General features: G+C 37.9%; 1 protein-coding gene across 6 annotated transcripts in view; it reads right to left on the bottom strand.

Moving 5' to 3' along the window:
* Nucleotides 1-22,333, bottom strand: part of FHIP1A (FHF complex subunit HOOK interacting protein 1A) — a 90,837-nt gene that overhangs the window by 23,587 nt on the left and 44,917 nt on the right. For 4 of the 6 annotated variants that reach the window (XM_054066133.1, XM_054066134.1, XM_054066131.1 and 1 more), the window contains 4 exons: nucleotides 14,565-14,797; nucleotides 12,547-13,173; nucleotides 7,579-7,737; nucleotides 5,324-5,410 (listed from right to left, as the gene is read on the bottom strand). In XM_054066133.1, coding sequence (XP_053922108.1) covers nucleotides 5,324-5,410; nucleotides 7,579-7,737; nucleotides 12,547-13,173; nucleotides 14,565-14,666 — 975 coding nt within the window. In that variant the 5' untranslated portion in view covers nucleotides 14,667-14,797. Of the gene's footprint in view, nucleotides 1-5,323; nucleotides 5,411-7,578; nucleotides 7,738-12,546; nucleotides 13,174-14,564; nucleotides 14,798-21,641; nucleotides 21,753-22,333 lie in introns of those variants that run through there. The other 2 variants (XM_009567270.2, XM_054066135.1) reach the window with 2 other exon arrangements.

The raw sequence follows: 22,333 nt of genomic DNA on the forward strand, positions 1-22,333 counted from the left end.
GAAGAACATATAGAACTGCATAATTTCAAGTTATAACTAATATGCCATTTAAAAAATACTGGTCTTACATTAAGATTCTGCCAGATAGTCTTAATTCTGTCAAATCCCTGACACACTAGAAAGAATAAAATACAGTTTGGGAAAAAAAAAAAAAATAATTATTATCTGTTATTACAGAAAGAAAACTACCAAATTAACCTGTTCTTCAGGCCTGTGTCTTTAGGGACAAAATGTTTGATTCCTTCTGGTTTTAACTCAATTTGTACAGAAACAAGGAATTTGTGACCTTGCATAAAGACAAATCCACCTGAACAATGTTATTGAATCACTTTTTTTCAATGTCTCAAGAAACTCAGATGTCAGAAGTAAGGGAGGTAACTCTTTGTAAAAAGTACAATAAAATCCAGACACCTCAAGGCCAAGATAGGGTTCTCCAGCACAGTCAGTTAATGCACATCCTTAGCTACATAATACAAGTTTCAGTTCTGTCTACCCGTTCAGCAGTGTGCAGCTCCTGAGACATGAAGGTATTTTCAGTCGCTCGTCAGATGCGTAGGTGGGATAACCCAAACAAAGTGACAACAGATTAGTACAGAGCAGGTATAAATTAGGCTACAAGAACATGCTATATTTAGGATACTTATCTTTAAGAAATGAAGTTAAGGAGGCATAAATTTGAGAATGTTTGAGTTATTTAAGCACATTGCATTAATCTGCTACATAAATAACCTTCACAGAGCTCACTGTGAAAAACAGGTTATTTCTATCTAGCTAAACCAGCCCAATCAACTTGAAACTTCCTTTACTGAAAAAGAACGGAACTATCAAATTCTTTTTTCAACTCCACACTAACTTCCTGGGATAAAACCATAAAAATCACACTAAGCAAAATATATTAGTCTCTCCAACCCCCGAGTTTTTCATAGAAACACGTCTCTATCCTCAACACTTCGGCACCATTTCATATACGCGGTGAACAGTGCACATAGTAAGTGTTTATAGGAAGATAACATGCAAAAATCTAGAATGCTCAGCTCCCCGGTACAAGAGATGCACTGACACATTGGAACGAGTCCAGCAAAGGCCCACAAAGATGATTATGGAATGGGAGCATCTATCATACGAGGAGAGGCTGAGAGAACTGGGACTGTTCAACCTGGAGAAGAGAAGGTTCAGGTAGGATCTTATCCATGTCTGTAAACACCTGCTAGGAAGCAGCAGAGAAGATAGAGCCAAATTCTTCTCAGTGGAGTCCAGTGAAAGAACAAGAAATCACAAATTGAAATCCAGGAAATTTCAGCTGGACATAAGAACAAAAGGCAAACAAAGACCACACACTTTTCTACTGTATAGGTGGTCAAACACTGAAACGGCGTTGCCCAGACAGATTGTATATCTGGAAGGCTGGAGACAGCACAACACCCAACTGGACCAGTCCCTGAGCAACCTGCTCTAGCTTATCTTGCTCTGAGCAGAGGAATCAGAAAGGACAATCTCCAGAGGTATCTGCCAGCCTCAGATATTCTGCAATTCTGTGAAGAGATAGGAGGAAGGAGGAGGCTGGCAAGCACATAGCATACACAAAACAGGCTCAGCTTTAATCCAAATGTGAGCAACCCTCCTCTTACCTGAACGCATTAGTTGCAATGGCAAACTGTTACTCCCTGAGGGATTAAAAACTAATAAGACTATTAATTACACAATTCATTTAATAGTGCTTATACAGCTGTTTGGCTTATTTTATTTTATATACTTGAATCAACTACATTTGATTTGGTGATCAGACAGGAAGTCACTTCAACATTATTTGTTTCTGTTACCGCTGTTGTTTCAAATAGAAATCAAGTTCTATCATGTTGAGAACAGAAAAGATGGAAGACTTCTTTCCTACATATCTACGTTCTTGACTGGAGCTGTCTTTGCGAAAACAATAAATACAAGTCTGTGTCTTGCTGCAGAGATTTTTTTCCTTAAAACATGACTTCTTGAAGGAAAACTAGAATATTGTACAGAGATAACAGGTCTGAAGTAATGTGCCTACCCAATAGTCATTCAAGAGCAGAACCATAGGCTCATCTCCCTTCCCATTTCTGCATTAAGGTAGAACCATGAGTGCCAGATTGGATGTGGGATTTTAAGGCTTAAACACAGAATCATAGTATAGTTTGGGTTGGAAGGGACTTTAAAGCTCATCCAGTTCCAACCCCCCTGCCATGGGCAGGGACACCTCCCACTAGATCAGGCTGCCCAAGGCCCCATCCAACCTGGCCTTGAACACCTCCAGGGATGGGGCATCCACAGCTTCCCTGGGCAACCTGTGCCAGTGCCTCACCACTCTCATGGTGAAGAAATTCTTCCTTATGTCTAGTCTAAATCTGCCCTTCTTCAGTTTATACCCACTGCCCCTCGTCCTATCACTACAAGCCTTTCTGAACAGTCCCTCCCCAACTTTCCTGTAGCCCCTTCAGGTACTGAAAGGTCACTATAAGGTCTCCTCAGAGCCTTCTCTTCTCCAGGCTGAAAAACCTCAACACTTTCAGCCTGTCCTCATATGGGAGGTGCTCCAGCCCTCTGATCATCTTTGCACCCCTCCTCCAGATCTGTTCCAACAGTTCCACATCCTTCTTATGTTGAGGATTCCAGAACTGGACACAATACTCCAAGTAGGGTCTCACAAGAGCAGAATAGAGGGGCAGAATCCCCTCCCTTGACCTGCTGGCCACGCTTCTTTTGATGTGGCCCAGGACATGGTTGGCCTTCTGGGCTGCGAGCGCGCATTGCCGGCTCATGTCAAGCTTCTTCACGTCAACCAGCGCCCCCAAGTCCTTCTCTGCAGAGCCGCTCCCAATCACACCATCCCCCATTGTATACTGAAATCAGGAATTGCCCCGATCCAGGTGTAGGAATAATGCCACATGAGGTCTGGACTCCCTTCCACATCTACCACCAAGACTCATCAGAAGCAGCTGTTCCATACCATATAAATTCTAGAAATAAGATTTTTAGGAACACCTTAGGAAGATGTACCAATAATTATAATCTCTTCTTACTACCCTTCCTTGTAAACTTCCACAAATCTGTCTTCCTAATGAGGTATTTATACCATGCTCCATTATTATTTGTATTTGAACTTATAAGCCAGAATGAGTCAAAAAACCCAAACAGAGCGACTGGATAAAAAGTAAACTCTTCAGCCACGAGTAGACTTCAAGAAAAATCAGGATCCATTTACAATCATATTCAATGACAGAACTTGCATTTTGAAAGACACTATGGAGCATCTGACCTTTCTCCCATTTTGTCCCTTCACAACTTTTTCTTAAGAACTTTTTTCTTAAAGGTTAATTATAACACTAAGTCCTCAAATATGTGATACAGTTTCCAAAGAGTATTCGTCAACTTAGTATGAATGTTTTCAATAGCAACTAGAAATTATTTTAATGTATGAATGATCTGTTACAGCATAATTGTCTGGTTTGGGGACAGATGTCTATGTGCCAAGACAAAAGTGTAAAATATTAATTTTCTGTTAAATTAAGATGGAGCACAGCACAGAAAGAGATATTATTTTCTTGTTTCCCTTTGCTATGGTGTCTTGGTCCCATATATGCAAGAGCCCTACATCAGATCCACTAGATGGTGCAATCCATCTTCTCCATTAAATGCCTTTGAAGTTTATACACTTAAATAGTTAATTTTTAAAGAGGAAAAAGTCAAACTTAATGCTAATTAAGGAGAGGTTTATTACTGGAAGAACAAGGCACCAAACAGAATGCCTGGGTTCAGGACAGATCTAGGCTTGAAACTCACATACATTAGCAGCCAACATCTCCATTTTCAAAAGAAATATTATTTCACCCAATTTCTGAGTATATAAATGAGGTTCAACAATATTTCCATCACATGAAACAAAACCTTTTAAGACCAGCACGTCCTAAATTATTTAAATAGCATCAACAGGGAAATAATCAATCCAATAGGGGTTTAGCAGATTTACTGACCAATACAAATGGCATTCAGTGGCATGATGTTATTCAAAACAACTTAAAATTTGTCATTTCAAGTCAAATTTATCATTCAAGTACTTCAGAGGTGAAACCAGCACTTACTAAGACTAGAATCCCACCACTACATTCCGATATCTCCCTTGTTATCCATAACCTTAACCTAAAGCTGGTTAGCCCTTCACTTCTGATTCTAATTCCCAGTCTTGGCAAGGGATTAAGTCAAGATACAGAAATAGAAAAAAATACTGCCAAGTAAGGAGGTGAACTATCTCAATAACAGACTACAGCCAAATTTTATTTCAGCCCTCACCAAGTTCCCAAATATTTGAGGTCTGTTAAATCATTGAAAAAGATTCTATACTGCCTATTATGTTCTTGGTAAGTGGCTACTTAATATGAAGAATTGTGTGCACTGCCAAGATAAGTCCTAGACAAGAAAACAAGGTACAGCATTTCACTGGCTGCTCAAAAAATGGAACATGTGCAGCGCTTTCTGCTTGGCAGGCTTAGTAAAAATTAGTAGATCTTCAAGAAGTAATTTATTAGTCCTCTCCTGGCAGTTTTGGGTGGATTTTTACCATCAGAAATTCCTACTTTCTCTACTCAAAGAAGGTATTCTTTTTACAGGGCAATGAAGACTGTTAATTGACATATTCTGCAAGAGCTGTTGAAATGTAGCTTTCTGCAGCTTAAGAAAAAAAAGCCAAAAATCAAGTAATTCACCAACATCAGTGACATTTTTGCAAAGGATAATCCCTTTCAAAGAAAATTTGATTTTGTTTTCCTCAAAGCAACATCAATTGTAGCCTCATGCATTAGAAACTTGATAGCAAACTTCATGTCTTCTCCAATCCATGGAAACAGCTCTACCAGCTGTAATGGGGAAGTACAAACAATACCAACTTTGCTAAAATTAACATAATACTTCTTGACTGAACATTTTTTTCCTTTTACGATTTGGAAAATGTTCTTTTTGTGGAAAAAACTCCTCTTAGAAACACGTCTACCACAATGAAATGTTGTCTAAAAAGGTCACTGTTTTTTTGCTGACATGTCAGCCTGGAGCAACAAAATATTTTGGTTCTTCATTTCACTTAAGAATTTTAAACATATTCAGAAACACCTATATCCTGCTTCATAATCTGTATAATGTAAATAGAACGTGTGGAATTAAAAGATGAAAAGTCAGCCTAGAAACCTACTCAAATATACGGAGGTCACTAGTGACAGTATACTTAACAGTATCTTTACACAAAGATCATCCATAATGCTTTTACCTGTTATTAATTCATGTCATGCTTGCATACACCACTGACCTTATGGAGAGCAGGAGCCATTACTGGCACCAAAAATCCATTGTAAATGTAATTCACAAGCTGGTTACGTATCAAGGGATGTGCTACCTAAGAGGGTGGGAGAGAAAGACAGATCAATTCCAATGAGATTTAAAACAGGATGGGGCACAGACTACTATCATCCACTACCCAAATATTTTTCCGTTTAACGGAGATGTTCATTTGTCCTTCTCAGCAGCGTTTGCTATGATTCAGGTTCTTAAAGAGTCTTCCTTCTTCAAAGAAATACCGAAACTATATTTAATTACAGTAAGTCTGCCAAATTAAGAGAACAGGACTTTTCAATCTCCCTGCACGCTGACAAAGATGAATGGATGGACAGAAAAGTGTGTATACCCATGCACCAAAAGAAGAGTTGAGATCCTAAATTTAGCTCCTGCAACATCATCAGGGTCACATGAAGGTACACATGCCATTGTTAACTTGTTCTCTTACAAGAAGAAAAAGCAGAACAGTTGCTTTCCTATGGTCAAGAGTAGGTGAACCAAAGCACTTTCTAACTATGGGCTAAGAACATTCTGTTCACAAGCCTTTCTCCCAACAACTGTAAAACAAACAAAAGTAAAACAAAACATACATTATTCATTCAATAGATTGATTTAGAGCTTTAAAAAATTAGCCGTTCTTAGAAACCAAAAATCTGCTCTTATAATAACGCATTTCTTTTGTTTTCACAAAGAAAACATTCCATAAATTCATGCACTTTAAAAAAAAATTATAAAAGCAAAAAAAAAAAGCCCATTCAGAAATAATCTATGTTAATACATACTGCTTGAAGCTCACATCAAGACTGGAATGTCACAGCCTTCATAGCCACAAATACATTCTCCCACTTGCAATTCTTCCCAGACTTCATTTAATTTGTAACCCTTACTTTGGAAAGAAGAAGAAAAGGGGTCGCACTTCCTAGAAAAAGTAGTAAATGGCAAGAAGTCTTGGCTATGTTGTCCCTTTGTATTCTCTGGTCAGATTTCTCGGGTCAACATAGAACAGCCACATCACGAAAGCCCTTCCATGCATTGAGCAAAACTCCTGCAATAATGAAGCTTTCAATTCAGCTGAACAACAACTCTAAAGATATAACCAAGCAGCAGTCAGAAACCGCTCTTTCTGCACATCAGCTGAAGATCCTTAACTATTTTGAGTTTATTTGAAAAGTGGCTTTAAAATAATCTGCTGTTCTTTATTTTGTCTCTTGTAATATGACCTCCTGCAAATGTAGACCTCTTGTAGAAAAACTCTTAGTCACCAAAATGAATATACGTCTTCATGTTTAAACATGAACATTAAAAATCCTGCATATGGCATTTAAAGAATGACAGCTATTATTGGTTTTGCTTGTTCAATGCTTTGTCAATCAGTAGCTTTACTTTTTTTCCATGCACATCTCACTAAAACATATTTTATTGAACAGTATATTTTATTTAACAGTAAATGAGGCTAAATTTTCAATACTATTCAACTGGTTCTTCAAGTAACACATAAACCCACAGTTTCAGTAGAATTTATATCATGTTTTAATAAAATACTGTACAAGGGTCCTACAATGTTCCCTAGCCTTAAAAAAAAAAAAAAGACACAAAAACCTCATTTTATATTTCATTTGGAGGAAAACAAAAGTAAGAGATCAAAGCCAGAAAAAAAATCTAATAATAAAAATCATCATTAATAACAGAGAGGTCAATCTAAAATAAATTTGTATTCCTATGAAGATACTTAAGTTGTGCTCAGAAAGCTTTCTTTATGCAGTACTCACCAAGAGGCAAAACAGACTATTTTCTTTGCATGCTATTTATGAGAGCTTATATAAAGAAGGTTTTTCAATGCTTAAATACAGAATGGCTACATTTTCTCACATGGTAGGACATTCAATTTACTTTTAGTACCAACTGTGGTATTAAAATCCAATAAACATTTAAAAAAACAAAAAAAAAAACAAACAGAAAATCCTCCCAATTAGACAACAAAACATCCAGCCACTACACAATCCTGCTGCTTTTATTTGAAACCTTTTGTCACCTGAAAACCAAAAACATATTAATTCATCCTTATAACCAGGAAAAACAACACAAAAAATACATTTTAAGCAACTTATTTTAGTGTAACTTAAAAAATCTACACCATTAACAGGTGTAAATAAACTCTATATTTTACAAATGCCTGCGGGATATATAAGACTACTAATTCAAAAGGACAGGCCAACTCTGCTCCGTTACCTGTATCACGGCATTGCAGAATTCAAGGGAATTCATGAACTGTACAAGGGCTGGTGACAAGAGCCAGTCATCTTTCAGAAGGCAGTGCCACTCTTCTCCTTTGTCTTCCAGCTTTGCAGGTAAAGATGAATACAGGCCACTTAGTCCCGTTGCTAGCACCTGGATTTTGAAAACAGAAGAGAAATAAGTTGACTTCCCAACTGTCCAGCTGCTTGAAAGGCAGCACCACGAATCATTTTTTTTACTAGTTCTAGTAACAGAGTGTTGAGATTCATTTCATTTCCTTTTGAAAGAGTCCTGTGGCAGAGAGACATGAATAATTTAAAGAGCCTTCCATATAATATCCTTCCAAGAGCTGGTATGTCTTATTTTTGTCCTTTGTTTTTTTCCTAATCTGAAGTTATAATTTCTTTTTAAATACTTGTAAAATAATGTTACACTTTTCCTCAGTCTCTTCCAGAAGAAGCCATTGCTGTCAAACCTACAGCATTTCGTTCACAGGCGATTTTAATCTTACTCCTTACATGTGCCTATATGAACTGATTCCACTCAGAAATATCAAACAGTAGAAATGGAGGGGGAAAGTGTCCCCATCAACAAAAACAAAGTTTAGCCTCAATCAGAACACAGATATATGTAGATTTTCTTTCTTAGGCAGTTGAATTCAGCTGAATCCACTTAAAAAAAAATTAATTGTTCATCATTTCTCATTTTCCTTTCTTATGTACTTGGAAGAAGGGAAGGAAAGAAATAAAGTCTGAACTAAGTTACTGTACAGAGATTGTTTCCAGTGATTTTAAGGCTTACAGATATTTACATAGAATCTATAACTGAAGTAAGTGATTCTATTTTTAGTTACAACTTTAAAAGCCTATTTCCAAAATGTTATTTAATTTTACTGAATATATCTAGACTATTGGTGGTTTCAGTCCAATTTTAAAAATTAAAATTATTTGAAGCTGGAAACTTTCTAAATATTATTTACAACTCTTATCCTTCTGACATGATTTTATACCACTTCAGCATAATTTTTAAGGTGATTCTTATTTTAATGGGATCATTAAGACTCAGCCTCATGGAAATATTTTCAGTTTTGATTCAGACTCTTGTAAGACTTTTTTCCTCTTTCTATCAATATAAGAGGCTGCTTGGCATCTACAGGGTTGCACAGTCAAAGCTCAGATGAAACACAATCTTTTTATCTATCAGAAAACAAACAGTTGACAATGTACAGGTCAAAGACCAAGAGCTCACAGAAGGTTTTGACCATACACAAGCGTAACCAATTATAATTACTAATCCATCCAGTCAGACAAAGGCCGCCTTTCTGAAAGCTTTCCATTCCTAAATCACGTAATTTTGAAGATTGATTTATTCTGGCATACGTAATTAAGACAAATATTAAGGCGGGATGGGGGGTGGGTGACTGTGGAACAGTCACTGCTTTAGCACACTGTGCTATGTGAGAGATATGTTAAAAAATTAAGAAGCTAAAGCCATTGAGCAAAGCTTCATTTGTACAATCAAATTCTTCTATAACCAGACTCAGTTTTTTCTTTTCTGGCACACAGTAGAAAAGCTCAAAACAAAATGTTAGGAAGCTCTTACTAGACATATAGAACTACCTATACGTAACCCACGCACACACTTACATGCACAAACTCAGGTTTCAGAGGATTCTAGGAAGAAAAAAAAATTCTGAAGAGAGAACATGAATTTCTTTTGTGTTGCGATTTGTTAATTAACGCACACCTGATTTTCCATTGTCTGCTTAAAATTTAGTTGCTATTCATAAACACATACCCTCTCAGCAAGCAACCTGATTTTCAGATCTGTGTACTGTCCACATTTTCCTTTATATGTAAGTCTAGTCCTTAAGCATAAGAAACCAATCTTGAGCAAAATGTACTACTCTCCACTAAAAGGAGCAGTGAACTCACAATCAGTCAATATCTTGAAGTGAAGAATTCTTTAGTTTGTCTGACTTGCAGAAATAAGAAGTGACAGACGTAGCTGCTAAAATCTGTGAAGTTTAAAAAGCTTTTATTTTTTGCTATGAAGTACAACACAAACGGCTTATGTTAAAATACCTTTCTAAAGTACTGAGATTTACAGTAGCCACTGGAAGCAATTTTATGTCTTCAAGTAAAATGAAAAAAAAATAAAAATTTTCATAGAAGTGTATGGTATAACAGGATTAGCATTTAAAATTACTAACAGAACTCTTCATATTCCATAAGCAGGCATAAAAATAATGCACTATATACAGACTACATTATGGAGTTTTAATAAGTAAAATGGTAAACATCAATGAAAAAAAGTCTTTAAGGGAAAGCAATTAATGAATTCACATCCTGGAAGGGCAAGATTAGTTTTATTTTTTGTTTTACCTCAGTGTCCTTTAAACTTCTCCCAGTATTCATCAAGTCAATGCTACACACTCATCTAACTTTTACAAGCATCTCCAGCAGTTTTTTTCTCACCATTGAGTCATGAGTCTCTCTGCAAACCATTCTCCTCAATTTATTTATTTTCTCTTAACTTACAAAAGAGACTGACTACGTGATTTGTAATCCCAGACACACTGTATGATTAATGTGCATTATTAATATATAATCAATTGCTATCTGGCCAATTCCTTCCCATTAATATTCCCCTTTTTTCCCACATCCATAGTCTTTCTACCTCTGTGCAGCCACAACTTTTCAAGGAAATTGCAGAGCCACACCTCTCCTCCTGCTTTAATACTTGCTTTCCTAAGCTGTGAGGTATTTACAAATGCAAAATTTTATGGAGAGACTTTGAGATGCTATCCCTGCTCAAAATTGTTTAGAAATATTGTTTTCTGAAATGCTGAATAGAAAATGCGTTCAATCAGATTCAGGAAACTTTCAGGTCAGAACGTGATAAAAATTATATGATAGAAAGATCTCTGTAAAATCAGAAATCTTTGCCCAACAGCACATTTAGATATTCTGTGTTAAAAAAATTTGTTACCGATGCATCATACTGCATCCTTGTCCTCATCCATCCTCATAGTTCACTTGCCTACAGCTTTGAATACCACGGACAATCTAGTTTTAAAAAGCTGCTATCCAAAGTTAGCTCAAAAAACAGCATCAAGGAAGCCTTCAGCTTCACTTTGGCACAGATCTATCACCAATCTGGGTATATGAGGAAGCAGAGATTTGGGCCAGATCCCATCCCAGGGCATGTCTATACTATGCAATAAGGCATGGTAAAGAAAACCTTATATGCTACCAACCAACTCAGCCCCAGAACCAGAGGCAGCATCAACACAGTGCCACCCAGACGCTACTCCTATTAGCCCAGGACTGCACTAGCTGATGTGCAGAGTAGCTGAGGCCACATCTATACTGATGAGTGAGGTACAGCAATGCCACTGTCACCTACATAATCTTCCACCAGAACAAAACCTGTTCCTTCAGCTCATCACCCTCAGATTCAAAGAAGATTTTGAGTTAATTCTATGGCACTGCACTAAAGTTTTATTATAGACTTTGGTCAGTCTCATTACTCTTCAGAAAAGTCTGATTTTAGCATATTTTGACAAGAAGCCTTCCTAATTAGAATGATTGTCAATTATGACTCCCTGCTGTTCGAAGGTTAATATGGCTGGCTTTTTATCTTCAGTGTAAAAAGGCTGCTATTTTTTTTCTTTTTAATTAATTGGAAGATGTAATTATGGGAGTTATAGCATGGATCCAATAACGGTATCTGTCTCGGGGACAGTTTGAGAACCAAGTTCATATTCTTTAATCGCATCTATTCAACAAGGTCAACTTGAGTCTCCCACCACAAGAAATTCAGTGCAGTATTCACAACTGAAAGGAAACCATTTAGAAGTTTCATCTTGGAACTTGTAGGCCTCCTCTACCCTGCAAACCTGGCTCTACCCTACTGCTCAAATGACATAATCTCAGAGTAAATGGAAACCTGTGGCTGGAATAAGTGTCAGGCACTAATGCTTAAGGAAGGCATTCTAGTCCTTTCTGCTCTAAAGCTCTCTGCTTTAGCAGCTATATAAGGCTCCTCTCCAATTTTCTGGCATTTATTCAAGTAAAATTCAAGCCACGCAGAAGATAAAAGAACCAGACACAAAACTGGTGCACAAGAACAACTTCTCTGCAGAACTGTATCAGGTTTTGAACCCATCCATTGCAGATCTCAAACTGACTTTTGTCATAAGGTGTGAAGAAACAGGTCTTGCGATGTCCATTCTGCTTTAGCTTTAAAACTGCACCATGGCAGCTTTGTTTGTTAAATTAGATTATTTACTTGTTTAACATCAAAGGCTTTCTGTTCACGTAGTAATATTGGTTTGCCAGATCTGACAATGCAACACTGCTGTTTTGTAAGAGACTACAGCATAGCAAGATGGTGGTTTGCCTGAGATGGCCATAGAAACATCCAATTCTGTGACAAAGACCAAGTCTCCCTTTTACCTTGCAAAAATATTAGGTTTCTATAACAGTCACACTATTTTCCCACTTATTTTTTGAACTGTTGAATTGATGTTACAGTGTGGCAAGCGTAGCCCACACCTTAGCTAGCACCGCCACAAGAAACAACAGCTTCAGAACACCTGGCTCCCACTTCTCACCCCCTTCACCCCTCGAATCTCACATGGGTCTCACGGTGGGACTGAACAGGTTGCCCTCACACCAAGTTCTGCTATCACTTCCATTGGTTCCCCAATTCAATTCACTGTGGGACTGCAAAAACACTTGTGCTCGCCCAAAAGCACACGACACCGGTATGGAAACAAGGAGTAAGACCACATTTGGCAGTAGGGATGTCTTTAAACTGCATTACAATTTGTGAAATAGCTGTTAGCAGAAACAAATGTGTTACAACACATCTTTATGTAAAATGCCTGAAAAGGATGAGAAGAATACAGGGGAGACAGTTTAGCATTTCAGATCAAACAAACCAAGAACAACTTACTGGGCAAAAATAGGTGTTTTCTGCTATGTGGTTTGCAACAACTTTGTTTTCTGCAGACAGAGACATTATGAAAAGCAGCGCATCACGGGCCTGTTGGCCTACTGTTCCTTCCCGATGGATGAAAGGAATCAGCAGAGAAAATATGAGGAAATTGGCAGCTCCTTGGTCCTCACTGGTGTGGAAAAAAAGTTCTAAAATGGAGGGATCTTTGGCTATTATAGAGCAGAGCTGGTTCAAGAGGACGACCAACTCTGTTTCCACTGTTGGAGTGGTTGTTCCTGAGCAGGAACTCAGTAACATCATCAAAGGCTTCAAGATGGGTTTGTGATGTAGCAAAGGCTGATGAGACTGGGTTACTAGCATTTCATACATTTTTAGCTGCTCAATTTTTGTCTCATCGGTGAACTCTCGCCGTAGGCTCCAAAGAAAAAGCTTCTCCATAATGTTTTCTGAGACCACAAACTCCAGAATAGGCCCCATTGAGGCATCCTTTGCTTGCTCTTCAATTAATAAGAAAAGCATGTGCTCCACATAATTCTGAACAGTGCTGGCCTCATCAGGTGAGATTGCCCCATACTTGGCCTGAGTGTTTTTCAAAGGATCATGCCTCTCTAGGATTTTCAGAACCTGAAGAGAAACAAATGCAGAATAGTTATTTGAATGAATTTAAAAAAAAATATGCACTTATGCCTATATTAAAAAAAAAACCAAAACCAATCAACATTCTTAACATAAAAAGCCCAAACTCTTTTTATGCTGCTTTGGTCTATCAAGCTTTCTAAATGTATAAGCTTTGCATTTGGCATGCAAGAGGCCAAAAATATAATGCTTTTGTTCACTTTCATAAGCACCTAAATTTGCCACCTGACCTATTGCTAAAAACTTGGGGTTCTCTTAAGTATGAATAAACAAAGTTCCTTTAGCCTTCAGAAACTGAGTTTCCATGATGTTTGCAATAAGTTTCGTTTCCACAGTGGACTGAAAGCAAAGAGCCTGCTCTTCAGCCAGAGTAACCATGCTCAGGAGTATCAATATCAGATGACTGGCAGAAGTAAGAGTGCCAGAAACCTACAGAGCTGATCTTTCCTTGCCACATCTTATATGACGCGAAACGGCCACATACTCTTGCAACATTCAATAGAGATTTAGGATTGGGTAACAATTGTCATTCCAGCGCTTTTACCCCAGATTAAATTCTGTTCTGCATGCAATCAATGAGGCTCCTTCTCTGTGAAACAATCATTTATAGCTCTTTTATGAAGGATAATTGCCACAAAATCACAAAGGGACAGTGCCTCCCTTAACATGACAGCATCATCAGAGCCAAGTGAGAAACGGTAGCTCTTGCACAATGACTCCTTTGACACTGGAAACATCTTAAAAAGCAGTGTTTGACCGGCTTGCTTCTCAGGATAGCCACAACCCAGCAAAAGTAGCAGGACAGAAATCAATTTTACATAGACTCTTACTTATTGATATTACCACAGTAAATAAAACCTTATATCAGGGTACACAGAGCAAAACATCTTCGGCCTAAAACCAGTTATAATCCTGATGATATGCTAATAATTTTAGGAATATGCTGAACTGCATAATCTACATCTACCCATAATGAACATTTCATACAGCTTTGCACCATGCATCTAACAAACTTTACAAAAGCTAGGCAAGCCTTACCCAGCACTTGGGAAGAAAGCACAGAAGTTTGCAACAAGGTCCAAGTCACAATGAATTACTAGGGAAGCCAGCAATAAGATCTAGGCCTTCTGTAATATATTACAACATCTTACCACTGCCCTCTTAGATGCACATCTAGAGTTTAAAGTGTGATTAGTAAAGGCCAACCATAGCTTAAAAGGTCAATTACCTTGGAATTTTAAAATGTTTCGATGTCATCTATTACATTCTTCATGAAAGACCTTTGTTCCTAAGCAATTCAGGATTTTCCCAAAAGTAAGAAAGAAGAAAATTCCTATTAATGCAGCCAACTTCAAATCAATAAAATTAATTAACATTACCTGTGCCCAGTGTGTTCTAAACACTATCATGCATGTTTCTGGGTCAACACCCTGCAGGCTCAGAGCCTGCCGATTTTTGCTGATACTGGTTCCAGAGGACATTATAAATTTTCCAAAGGTCAAGCCCACTAAGCCATGTTGGATTTCTTTTGAAAAGCCAGTAGTTAGCTACAGATGTTCAAGCATCATGATGATAATGACACAGTGTTTTGAGCTTTGGTATCCACAGAAACCTGTTTAAGAAATACAAGACAAAACAAAACACGCATATACCTATGCACATCAAATTATATTGTACAACAAAAAAGAACATATGCAAATAGAATGCTAAAACCTTTTTTCCTTTAATTTAATTTGAAGATAAAATTTTTTAAAGCATGTTAAGTGGAGCCATCTTCTCAAACTTTTCCTCATGACTTTTTCCTCCTTATACTCAAACTTTTGAGACCAGTGATTGAATTAAGGCCCTACTGAAATAAATAAGCATAACAGAAGCTCACACAGTAAACCCTTTATGCGTATGTCACTACATTTTTAGTTTTTCATTATGGCATTTTTGTCATCTAATCATGTCTCTTTTCAGAGTTGTTTAGTAACTAATGTCACACAGGCTGTACAGGTAAAAAAAATTATAGGTAATTTCTATATTTTTAAAAACAATATTTCAATGCACAGATATAATTACAAATACTGTTTTCTGTCAGAAAGCATATCATAAACAGTTGAAAATGTCTGTAGAACACCATATACAAGTAAAAGGATGTATCTGTATCAACACCAGAGTAATCAAAACTAAACGACAAAAAAAACTTTCATATATCTAATGTCAAATAAATTGACATGTCATATTAAAGGACTATGAAAGAATAAGACCAAACATTGAAACATTATTTTCATCCATTATTTAATATCTTAGGTATCCAAGTATCGAAGTAGTTGCACAGATGAAACAAAGGCAGATAACTTCCAGATATTTGCAAGGGCTTAAGAGAACATATTATTCCCTCAAGCACCAATGTGACACAGTCCTACCTTTATTTTCTTGTATGAGCTTTACATTTTCGTTCTCCTTTTTGCAAATGAACTAGGCTTTTAATTTAATTCCACTTTAGGCCGCAGAAAAAAACACCACCTAAAAAAATCCCCACAAAACGCCCACAAAACCAAACTCCCCACCAACCTACCTCTGCCCCACTCTTCCCCCCCCCCCCAAAAAAAAAATAACTAAACCAAGAGAAAATCCTCCACAATAGCAACATACAAAGAGTTTAGAAAGACAACAAATGCACCACAAGTTTCATCAGCTCCTGTAAACCAGAGCAGATTTTTATTTTCATTAGAGACTGCATTGTGAAGTGCCTTCTCTTTCTTCAGCCTTCGTTAGGACCCAAGGGCCTCTGGACATTCATTGGCTTAGCGAAATTTCTGTACCATAAGCTGCCACAGCCCACACAGCAATTCTCTGCCAGTATAGTAGGTATTTCTCTATACATATCTTAGAGGATAAAAATCTTCCCTACCGTAGACATTTCTGCTCCTTGCATGTATGTTCTGACTATATTATGGAAACTATAAGCACAGAAACCCATACAGCCAGTCTCAAAAGTAGCAGCAATTTTTACTATTTACAAAACGTCCAAAACCACACAAGGTACAAGTTTGAACATTTCTGAAGCGAGCAAAAAGCAATCGATAACCATGCATTGCCCTGTATCTATGTATGTATAATTCATATGCTCAAGATTAAACTGCATGATGAGGATCTCCCTACTCCATCCCAACTCTTGCTTCTTACAGCACACAAGATGCATTTCCTATACATTTTCTAAACACTTTCATGCAAAACAATTAAAACAATCCAATTCATTCTTTTTGTAGATAAAATAGTCCATGTGTGGAGAAGCCAGCATAAATCCTTGATGGTTGTCTATTTGGGGAACACTACTTTCAGAACAAAGCTGGCACTCCATACAAGCTACTCTCCAGATAATAAACCACCTGCAGCCAGATACTCTAGAAAGCATTGTGCAAAATCAGTGAGAATTAGCTCATGAGAGCTGGCCAATACCGGGAACAGAAGTAATCCCTTATAAAATACCATCCAAGTGTCTCTACTCTGTGTCTCCTTACTCCACTCACATTTTTAGCTGCCTATCCCTTCTGTGTTCACGCTGGCCTTATGCTTTCAAGTACTGCCCTTCCCAACAAAACGGTTCACATGTTCATTTACTTGAAGGCACCTACCAGTATACTGCTATTTCATCAGCAGTCCTGTAAAAATGAATAGTGGTATTACTACATTGCTGATGTTCCTGCACAGGAAAAAAAGAAATAACAAAAAAAATCATAAATTAATAAATAGAGATCGAAGTAGTGAGTTTGAGAACTGAACTTCAGAAGCCCAGGATCTGGGTTTTTTTCTTTATCATTACCGACTTAAGTAGGGGACACTGTACGTAGAAAGCACGTCTTCTGCGACTTTTGCTTGCTGCTCTGAGAGCTCAATATTTCTGGCAAAACCCCCTCAGAAAACAGATACATACTTAGAGACCATTTAGAAAAAGGCTGCTATAAGTAGTTTGCCTAATACCATATCTAATAGCCCAAACCTGTCCACTTCCTGCCAGTTCCCTCTTTGTCAGCCCTCTCCTTCAAACAGAAATCTTCACATTTCTGTAAAAGTTCAGCAGACTCCACCAGGCAAAAGCGACCTTCACTGCACAGCCCTGATTCACCCTCTGAGAAGATCTGTCCTGTGCGTGATGTGAAGCAAGCAGCTTTGGAAAAACTAATGTGATCATGTAATTAAAGATGGTATCATAAGATGCAGCAAGAGAACTTAATTAACAAAGCAGAGGCAAGTTCAATTCTGGAATTTATGAGTTGCTTGACTTTACAACTTAGAGGTTGTTTCAATGTAGACTTTGTATGTTATTTATGAATTTAAATAAAAGAAACTGATATTACACATCTAATATCACAAGATAAATTATGGCAGCTGTATGACACCATGAGAAGAATCAGAAACTTCAGATCAGCCTCCACTACTTAAGCTAGTAAACAACAATAAAGGAGATTAGGTCTTTCTTCATAAATGCTAATAAAAGTTAAAAATCAGGGATGTAAGACTCTTGAGATGCACACAGATCTCTAGGATGTACCACACACAGGCAATCCAAAACTGTTTAACCTGTTACCCTCTCTTCTCCTCTAATCTGTTCTAATTCTCTGTCCTCCCTAGCCTTCACAATCTTCTTTTTTCCTTATACATATTTCCTATCCCAGCCTCAGACTCTACTGCACAAACTTCAAGACAGTATTCATTCCCTCCCCACCAGACCCTCCTTTAAATAGTTTTATTCTGTAGCTCTCTAAAGATATTTTTGTGGGGTAGAGGTTCTACACTGGTGCTTCGGCCATTACAGACTCCTGAAATACTGCCCTACTTCTTGGCAGCTATGAGAAGACCTAAGGCGAATGGAAACAGTACCTCTCTAACCACACATGCAAAGTACGGCAAGATGCCAAAATATCCAGTGACAGACCCACTGTTACATTTGTTTGTCCAGTAGGAAAGCTCCTTCCGCAAAAGTGCTACTCTGCTATTGGCACTTAGGTAAGAATTTATAAGCACCACTTTGTTAATGAAAACTCAAGTCCCGTGCTACAATCTGCACATGTATCATGGACACCTTTTCCTACACAAGGATATCCTCAGTCTAGCCACCATATAAAAAGAACAGACTGAGCCCCCCTGTGAAAGAAATCTTCAAGACAAGCAGGTGCGCCCGCTCATCTCCTGCATAGAGTCCTCTAAAGTCCTATTTATCCAGGATATCCAAGAACTTCTTGATATTAGATAGTCTCAATTTGGGCACACTTCAACTATAACATAACACCAGGAGCTCTCAGGTTATTAACAACTGCCAGCAATTTGATACAAACCAGACCTTTTCGGAGCTAGATGACACTAGATCAGAATAACAAAGGTTTTGAATGTTGCTAACTCTAGAAATGTCTATCTACCAACCACAGAAAAATTTTAGGATGTTTCCCTCAAGCTGATGTTACACATATCCTGCCGGATCCATTTATTACATTTGTTATGACAGGCACAAACACTGCCCCAATGCTTGATAAAGATCTTTGGAGGCAAGTGATTGACAAACTGTAAAGTGGCAAATTCTTCTTCAGCATTTATGTACTCTGACTAAAACCTCCACCTAACAGTATACTGCACATAAAAACAAGATCAAAGGCACTGACTTCTTTAATAACAATAAAGATCATTTGTCCCTTGCTGACAAACAATAACATCTCAGTGAAATTGAATCTAACAGGTCATTCTGAACGTTCACTCCTACTGCACAAACTCACCATAAACAGGCTGTACAAAGCATCAAATGAAGAACAAAAATACCAAATTTAAATTGGCTGAAACACCTTGCCTGCAACAAACGTGAAGTTGACAAGGGCTAAGTTCACTTGCATATAGCCCAGCTATCAGATCAGAAATCTAAGAGTAGAGTGAGAACACAGACAACCTCACAGTGACAAATACTATGGCTTTTTAATCATGTCTAATTTAAAAGTAACAAGACAGCAACAAGTAGATATTAAATGTGTCATATTTCTAAGATCAAATCAATTCTCTTAAAGAAGCAAGTATTTCCAGACGGGAAAGCATCTTGGGATACAGAGATTTCTTCAGTAATACAAAACGCTTTTGACGACTTAAGTGGTCACAAAGTAGATCCTAAAAACAGTGTACCTATTTAAAAAAGGAAAGTAACTGGATTGGAAGAGATGCTATCTTTTAAGATACATATCAGACTACAGTTAGTATGCTTCAGTTACAGCAGCAGTAGAAAGAATATATTCACTATATTTGTGATAAGCAGATTTTGTTACTAGATTAGTAGGCTTTCTTGATTATTTTGCAAGAGCAAACATGCCACAGGGACTGCAACATCACATTATTCCCTATGAAGTAAAACTCCGATTAAACAGGACAAATAACCTGACTAAACAGAGTCCACAGGTGAGAAAAATTAATTTTTAAAACATTGCTTCATGGAGGAAGGGGTCGAAGTGAACTTGGGAGCCACTAAGAAAAATAGGAACATTTTATTTTAATCAGTTCCTTGTTAATCTTTTACAGTAATTTAGCCTTTTTTCTCACCTAAATCCTGATCAACATATTACTCCATCATTTGATAGTCCTGACAGCCGCAAATTCACCTCTCCGGCATTCAAAGTTCTAGTTCCAAAAACTGCGATTCAGTTTAATGCTTTGACCTTGCTGCACAGTAACAAAAAACCTTTTTAGCAGCTAAATCTTTCCAGAATCCAAACGTGTCTTATCTATGAGTCATTTAAACCTATTACAAAGCCAAGTCCACTTACATATGCCTTCTAGAGCTATTCCAATTGCCTATAGTGACAACACTTTTGTCTTTAAGCCTCCTCTCTTACACCAGGAACCTGCTGCTGTCGCCAAGGCTTTACACATTTAACCATCCTCATGTGAACAAGAAGCACCAGCGTACACATCACACACATGAGGAACTGAGGTTCAAAGAGACAAGCCACTATCTCCCTGTATTCTCTGTGTAACTGGACAACAGTTTTTGAAATCAGGCAACTAATTTGCTCCTGCTTTCCGTGTAGGCTTGGTTAGTCAGTTGGGAGTTTTTTTACTGCAAATCTGGTCAATTGTTGCATACACAAACATGCAAACATGCACCTGTTTTTCCCTAAACAGCAGCAGAGAAAGTTAAACACTCGCATACATGGGTCTATAACCATATCTGTGCAGTCTCTGGTAAGTGAATGGGGTTGGGAGGAAGAGAGCTGAAAACTTCAGCACAATTCAACCTATTTCCAGTTTGAAGAAAAAGCAGCAGTCCACAACTGCACTAAGTAGCTTTAGATTAACGATGAGATTGAGACCCAGTCACTGGACTCATGGAGGATATCTGCTTTCAGTTTTCCTACAGAAGTCTGTAAATCATCAACCCTTTTTCCACAGCTGATTATAAGGCTCAACTCCCCAGTCAACAGAAGTACTTATTCGACTGCAAAGTACACTGGGAGAACAGCCCAGCAGAGAATCGCTTGTGAAGGCTTGTCCTGCTGGAGTGTCTTTCCAGAAGTTTCAATTTTGAATTAAAAAAGTAGCACAGAAGTTTGCAGGGTCGGGGCTTCCCAGGCAATGCACAACATACAGACAAAAGATACGCTGCCTAATACAGTAAGGTAGATGAAATGTGCTGCCATACTCTGCAATTTAATTACCAAGATTATCTTCTGTTTAAATGCTGAGATGCTTTGCTCTCCAACATTTCTTGAACACAAGCATAACTCTGTTATCAGATCCTGTATGCTTTTGCTCCACCAGCCAAAGCTTTCCACCCTGTCAGTCGAGGTACACGAGACAAGGGAGAGATGAATAAGAAGCCTCAAGTGAGAGAAACAGCATATATCAAAACATTTTCATGGATCAGTGTGGCATAAAGGGGCTTGAAATTAGACAACTTCAAAGAAGCAGAGGAAAATTATATGGTCTTATACATAGCTATGCAATAACGTCTCTGCAGTCTCTGATAAGTGGATGAGGGAGGGTAGGAGAAAACAAGTGGCAAATTTTCTCATGCTTCAACTTAGTTCCAGCTTAAAAGGGGCCTTGTTCAGGTTTTGTTTGTTTTTGATTGAAAAGAAAGCCTTCTGCATAAATTTATCAGCTTTTCATTGGAGACTATGATCAGGCAGAGGGTTCAAATTTTATTAACAAAAGCGTTTCCAAGGAAGACATCAATCCTTTCAAAGGAAAGGATTCATCCTGCTTGTGGTAAATTTTGCTATGAAAGAAAAGCCTATGAAGAACAGTCACATCTCCACCCTTAATGATCCCATACATTCACCACCAGAATGCAGAAGGGTTACAGATTGCTCACTGGAGAGCAGTAGTTTTGTGATAGGCAACTGAGAAAATGCCAGTGGTTAAAAGCTGCTGTGTCAGAAGACCCCCTTTTTGGTTAAATTCTACTCATCTTCAGAAAGATGATCACTACTCACCTGCAGCAAGAAAACTGCAGCAGATTACTTGAGGAACAGTTCGAACTACACAATTGCCTTCCTCCTTAGTTTGTTCTTTCATGTTTCAGTGCTGCAGTCCACCAGTTATCCCGTCCTTTCTCTTCCTCAAGCAAACATTTCACATTTAGTCAGCTTTCTTCAATCTATCTTTTCTACCCAGTATCTGCAAAGACACTACGCCTTCCGTGTGTGGGTGGGAAAAAATATGGTTTACACTGATAAAGCTATCTGCTTAAAAGCCTAACAGAGAACAAGTCACCACAAATTGTAAAGCAATGTAGTTAATCAAAGTATCAATCTGTTCTCATCAAGCACAATTTAATCCAACCTGCTAACATGAAAGTAAGAACGTCTTGTGACTCGTGCCCATAGAGACTGCCTAACAAGATCTATCTCATGAGAGAAACTACACGCAATATGTTTTATAATGAGACAAAAATCTTACTGCCCCATTTATGGTGAGACTGATGCAGTTAAAAAACACATTTCATCTTCTTTTGAATCTCCAGGGAGCTACACTACTCACATGTTTATTATAGATTCACATCAGCTCAGACAACCAATTGGGGCAACGCTAACCTCTTCATGTGATCTACGCAACCCTATAGCACCATATGTTAGGGGATTCAGGTTACAGCATTAAATACATGGTACGTCAGACACGTGAATGG

The sequence above is a fragment of the Cuculus canorus genome, chromosome 4, assembly GCF_017976375.1.
Source record: "Cuculus canorus isolate bCucCan1 chromosome 4, bCucCan1.pri, whole genome shotgun sequence".
Taxonomy (NCBI): Eukaryota; Metazoa; Chordata; class Aves; order Cuculiformes; family Cuculidae; genus Cuculus; species Cuculus canorus.